The following is a 6,330-nucleotide window of genomic DNA, read 5'->3' on the forward strand; positions in this document are numbered from 1 at the left end:
CATAGAGTTTTGGTCGCGTCGCCACGAGTTCAAGTGGGCCCTCGGCGTCACGTTTCTTCGAACTTTGCGGTCCGTTTCGACTGCAGAGACGTGGGAAATTTTTATTTTTGTTTGAGAATAACGTCAGGGCTATAGTGATTTATTGTTTGTTTTAATTATAGTAGAGCGATACAAATATTATATTGTTATATTTTCTTTATTCTTGTTTGGTAACTGGTTTATTGAATTTAATTTTGTTATTAGCTTATTTTATTAGTTTTGATTCGCGGTTTAGATTAATTAAGTAATTTCGAGATTTTTGATTAATATGGCGCCTACCGCTTTGAAAAGGCTCATTACGGTGCAGTACACGCGATTAGCAGAAATCGAGTTGTCGAGCTCTCGATTAAGAGACAAAGGTCGCAGCACTTTTAATCGAAATATTATAGCTTCGCGAATCGAGTCCCTACAGGAAATCTGGAAGGATGTGCGTAGCGCGCATGCTGATATTTCAATTCGTGATGAGGCGGAGGGCGACGCGTATCTTACGGATAATGTGATTGGCCGCTTGCAATCGACATACGAAGATACGCTTGATTTTTTGTTGACTGTACAAGCGGAATTGGAGGCTGCAGAGCAGCCTACCTTGCCGACCGGGCCACCGAACGCTAGCTCTTCTTTAACACTCGAGCACCGCGCGGCTAAACTTCCCAAATTAGATTTGCCCACGTTTTCCGGTCAATACGAGGACTGGGAAAATTTCTGTGATTTGTTCACTAGCTTAGTACACAATGCACCCGGCTTGGCTGATGCAAGCAGGTTGCAATATTTAAAAACTTGTTTAAAGGGGGCGGCTGCGGATCTCGTTAAAGATGTGACGACTACGAACGCGAATTATTCGGCGACGTGGCAAGCTTTGAAGGCGCGTTTTCACAATCCGCGTTTGATTGTGTACAAACATTTAAGGGCACTTTTGGATATGCCATATTTGAAAAAAGAATCCGCAACAGAGTTGCGTTCATTTGCTGACGAAGCTCAGCGTATAGTACGGGCGTTAACAAATTTGCAAATGCCAGTAGGGCATTGGGATATTTGGTTTGTTTATATCCTAGCGGCTCGTCTGGACTCCGATTCTCAAAAAGCGTGGGAGACGGAATTAAGTGTTAGGGATCGTCGTATGGTTTTAGATAGCGTCGCGGAATTGGGGGACGTAAACCCTTTAGATCGATTTCCGAAATTCGCGGATTTATCCGAGTTTTTAGAAAAACGCGTTCAGGCGCTCAGTATGGTCGCTTCAAATAGTATTAAACCGGAAAAAGGGCCTTCAGCTATACCTAAGACTGTACTGGGCTCGCGACGGGTATTCCATGCTGTTTCGTCTCAACCTTTAGTTGATGGGAAACCGAAGTGTCCCTTGTGTACTGGCGCGCACTGGTTAGCCAAGTGCTATAAATTCCAGGCCAAGAGACCTTTCGACCGCCGTAGAGAGGTACGCCGGTTACAACTCTGTTACAATTGTTTTGGCCGTCATAGGGTGTCCGACTGTCGTTCGTCTTTCCGTTGCACGCAATGCAAGGAAAGGCACCATAGTATGATTCATTTGGTACAGGCCAGCGGTTCTCAGTCAAAGGAAAAAGATTCGTTTGAGTCACAGGGTTCAAACGACGGGAAACCCTCTACGTCCTCGGGTGTTAATGTGCACACTGCACGTGTTCTTTCGCGTAGGTATACGGTGCTGTTAGCAACTGCTCAGTTAACGTTGGAAGGGCCACACGGGGCGCGGACCCGTGTGCGGGCTTTGCTAGATCAGGGATCTCAAAGTTCGTTTATATCCGAATCAGTTGCTAACCTTCTAGGTTTACGAAAGCGTCGCGTTGATGTTCCGTTAATGGGTCTCGGTGCGAAGTCTGCCGGCACTGCCTGTCTGGCTACGAGTTTTAAAATATGTTCGTTAGTTGACCTGTTGTTTCAACTCGAAACGGAAGCGTTGATCCTGCCGAAACTCACGTCGCAGCTTCCGGCTCGACACATCATGGAGTTGGATCTCGGATCGTTCGCGGGGTTGTCTTTGGCGGACCCACAATTTTATATTCCGGGATCGGTCGACGTTATTTTTGGTGCAGACATTTATGGTCAATTGTTGCGTTCGGGACTGCGTAGTTTTCCTCCCTCGTCCCTGATTGCGCAGGAGACGGTCCTTGGTTGGATTGTCTCCGGCCCTGTACGTTCGGACGGTTCACGGCGGGCGGTCCACCATTTAGCCGCGCCACTTCACATGTTGCATTGTACCGCGGAGCATGACCTAGACGAGTCGCTACAGCGGTTTTGGAACCTCGAAGATTTACCAGCGGCCACGTCGCTGAAACCATTAGACGAAGCGTGCGAAAGATTGTTTCGAGAGTCACACGGTCGTAATGCAGACGGTCGGTTTATTGTACGTCTTCCGTTAAAATCTGAACCGCCAGCGGTTGGTCCGGAAACCAGACGTATGGCTATCGGCTCTCTTGCGCATATGTATCGCCGGTTTGATCGCGATTCTAGACTTGCATCGGCATACCGCGAATTTATGTCCGTTTATGAAAGTTTAGGACATATGGAGCGTGTTCCCGCGTCGGAGCTTGTTAATTCGCGTGCATGGTACCTTCCACATCATGCGGTCGTGCAATCGACGCCGTCAAAGTGGAAGATTAGAGTAGTTTTTGATGCGTCGCGAAAGACTCGCGAAGGTCAATGTTTAAATGATTTTCTTTTGCCGGGACCTGCTCTTCAGCGTGATCTCTCGTTGATCTTATTAAATTGGCGACGGTATCGTTTTGTGTTTACGGCGGACGTTGTTAAAATGTTTAGGCAAATTTGCGTCGCGCGCGTTGATCAAGATTTGCAAAGGATAGTATGGGCTCCTAGCTCGTCGGAGACGCCGGTGGAATACCGGTTGACAACCGTGACTTATGGGACGGCGTGTGCTCCCTATCTCGCGATTCGTACGCTTCTACAATTAGCGGAGGATGAAAAATCGCGCTTCCCTCTCGGTGCCCAGTGTTTAATATACAACACGTATGTGGACGATACGTTTTCGGGCGCGGACGAGCTCGCCGTCGCGGTGCGCACCCGACGGGAGCTCATTGACCTTTTAAAATCGGCGGGCGTTGAGTTAGATAAATGGGCCGCGAATCATGCTGATTTGCTGCCGGGCAATACACAGCAATCTGGGACGGAAGACTCAAAATCAATAGGTATCGATGAGTCTGTCAAAACTTTAGGGGTTCAGTGGAATCCAGATCGGGATGAATTTCGTTTCACTACGTTAGATTTTAAAGGCTTAACCGGAGCAGTGACCAAGCGGTCTGTTCTCTCTAATATTGCGCGCTTGTTTGATCCGCTGGGGTGGTTGGCTCCGATTACGATAACCGCCAAGATTTTGATGCAGGATCTTTGGATTCTAAAGATTGGATGGGACTCTGTTCTACCACTAGATGTGCAGGATAGATGGCGTGATTATTGTAGCTCCCTTTCAATTTTGCCTGCCTTGTCAATTAGTCGATGGTTGGGAGCCTCTTGCGACTCGGGTTCGCAGATTCATGGGTTCTCAGACGCCTCATCTCGTGCTTATGCTGCAGCAATTTATATTAGAATTCATGAGGGAAATGGTCGGTTTCGAGTTTCTCTGCTATCCGCGAAAAGTAAAGTTGCTCCTGTGAAAACAGTGAGCATTCCTAATTTAGAGTTGTGTGGGGCCGTATTACTTGTCAAGCTTCTTTGCCATGTTCGTAAACTAGATTTTTTACAGAATTTGCCTGTTTTTACTTGGTCTGACAGTCAAATTGTTTTGACTTGGCTTCGCAAACATCCATGCCATTGGAAAACTTTTGTGGCGAACCGTGTATCGTTCATCCAGACAGAGTTGCCGGGTGCTATATGGGCGCATGTGCCCACAAATGAGAATCCCGCAGATTTGGCTACACGTGGTAGTAAGCCTGTAGACTTGATACATGCAAACCTGTGGTGGCATGGGCCTGATTGGCTTGCGATGCCCGAGGAGCACTGGCCGAAAGCGCCGCTAGCTCCGCAGGTCTTGCATGTTGAAGCGACTCCGAGTGATCCGGAGATTTTGTGTAGATTTTCTACGTTGACTCGGTTAACTCGTGTTGTGGCTTTTTGTTTACGTCCATTGGTTAGTTTGCGAAGGCGCAAGGACAATCTTTCTAAATTACCTGATTTTTTGACCACATCAGAATTGTCTGCAGCACGAATTGCAATAGTTAAGTTGGCACAGGCGCATGCTTTTGATTCAGAAATTAAATTGTTACAGATGGGGAAAAGTTTACCGAAGCGTAACCCTTTGCTTAGTTTAAATCCGTTTGTGGACAAGATGGACGGTGTTCTGCGCGTTGGGGGTCGTCTAGTAAATTCGAGTTTGTCTCACGATCGCAAGCATCCACCTATTTTACCGCGTCGTTCTCCACTTAGTCGTTTGTTTGTTCGGCACGCGCATCGTTCCTGTCTTCACGGTGGACCTACACTCACGATGAATACGGTTTTACAATATGCATGGATTCTCGGTAGGACCCGTCTGGTCAAAACGGAGATTCGACAATGTGTCACTTGTCAACGCGTCAAGCCACGTTTGGCCTGGCAAATGATGGGCAATCTGCCTGCCACGCGGATTACACCAGCTCGACCGTTTTCTTCCGCCGGTTTAGATTATGCTGGACCTTTTCAGGTTCGCACTGCTAAGGGTCGGGGTTATAAATGTTATAAGGGTTATATTGCACTTTTTGTTTGTTTCACGACACGAGCAATCCACCTTGAAGTAGTGAGCGATCTCACGACTCGGATGTTTCTTGCCGCGTATCGGCGTTTCGCAGGACGTCGAGGGGTCTGCCGGAACCTTTATAGTGATAATGCTACCACGTTCCAAGCCGCGGATAAAGAGTTGCGGGCCATGTTTATAGCGGCTTCGGATTTTTATAAGAGTGTAGCCGCCACTCTCGCGAATGACGGAACGACTTGGACGTTCATCCCTCCGAATTCTCCCCACTACGGAGGTTTATGGGAAGCGGGGGTAAAATCGGTTAAACATCACTTGAAACGGGCGATCGGTGATCGACCTTTAACCTTTGAGGAGTTTTCAACTGTTTTAGTAGAAATTGAGGCGTGCCTCAATTCGCGGCCTCTTTGCCCTTTGAACGCGGATATTGAAGATCTGCAGGCTTTGACACCTGCGCATTTTCTCGGTGTAGCTTCAGGGTTAGTTCCAGACGAATCACCCCCCGACGTGTCAGAGAATCGTCTTGAACGGTTTCAATTGCTTCAATCGATTAGAAACAATTTTTGGAAGAAATGGTCGGAGGAATACCTGCAGCATCTGCAAGAGCGTTCAAAATGGCGAGGACCAACGGAAAATTTCGCGGTCGGTCAACTGGTTCTCGTGCGGGACGACCGGTATCCTCCTTCGAAATGGCCTCTCGGGCGCGTTACTGAAGTCCACCTTGGACCGGATGGTTTAGTGAGAGTAGTCACGGTACGAACGGCTACTTCTTGTTTAAAGCGGCATGTTGCGCGATTATGCCCGTTATGGTTAGAGCGGAGTCCATCCAAGCCTGCGGCGGATAATACTATAATTTGAGCGCGAGTTAAAGGTTCGTCCGGTGGACGAAGGCGGGAGGAATGTTCGCGTCGCGCGATTGCATACTTGCTCGAGCGGTTGTTTTTAAATTTGGCGCTGTGCGAGGGTCTGCGGTTGGACGATGTCACGCAACCCTGCGCAGGCGCGGGCGGCGTGTCGGTGGTGGTGGCGGGGTATGGCCCGGGATCGGGCCCGCGCATTGAACCGTGATCGGTCAATTTGTGCGGGTGTTTTCCCAGAGTTTTCTGAGTTTTCCCAAATCTTTTAAAGAGTGAATTGTGTTTTGGATCTTGGACTGGTGGTGTTCGTTGACGTGCGCTGTGGCTGTCGGGCGTGGGTCCTCTTGTTGAAGCAACTAGGTGCTGTCATTTTATCTGCACGGCCGGGCGATCTTGTGGGTGGTTCAGACGGCTAACTGTGCGCACAGTTCTGCGATCGGTTGATTCTGCCCACCTGGCTAGCCGTGCAGTTAGTGGTGCGTTTTTTACGGCCACTTTTGTCCTCTTTGCCGGGACGTTACCTGTGATCAGGGTTTGTAGTTTTTTGGTAAGGACCACGACGATTTGTTGCGACGTCGGCGAGACACCATCCGATACGATTGGTAAGAGAGCTCTCGATTGTGCGAAGTTATAGTACGGCTTGAATGATTATGCAAGTGCATGTTAGTTTTAATTTCTAGTTTTATTTCACGCTTTAGACTATTATATTTTGTTGTATCCTTTTAT

At 48.3% G+C, this 6,330-nt stretch overlaps 1 protein-coding gene across 1 annotated transcript; it reads left to right on the forward strand.

The window, feature by feature from the left end:
* Window positions 1–307: 307 nt before the first annotated feature.
* On the forward strand, window positions 308–5,605 carry LOC123988284. The gene has a single exon (XM_046287633.1). The coding sequence runs from the start codon at window positions 308–310 to the stop codon at window positions 5,603–5,605; it is 5,298 nt and encodes a 1,765-aa protein (XP_046143589.1).
* The last annotated feature ends 725 nt before the right edge of the window (window positions 5,606–6,330 follow it).

This window comes from Osmia bicornis, chromosome 1, assembly GCF_907164935.1.
Source record: "Osmia bicornis bicornis chromosome 1, iOsmBic2.1, whole genome shotgun sequence".
NCBI classification, from domain to species: Eukaryota; Metazoa; Arthropoda; class Insecta; order Hymenoptera; family Megachilidae; genus Osmia; species Osmia bicornis.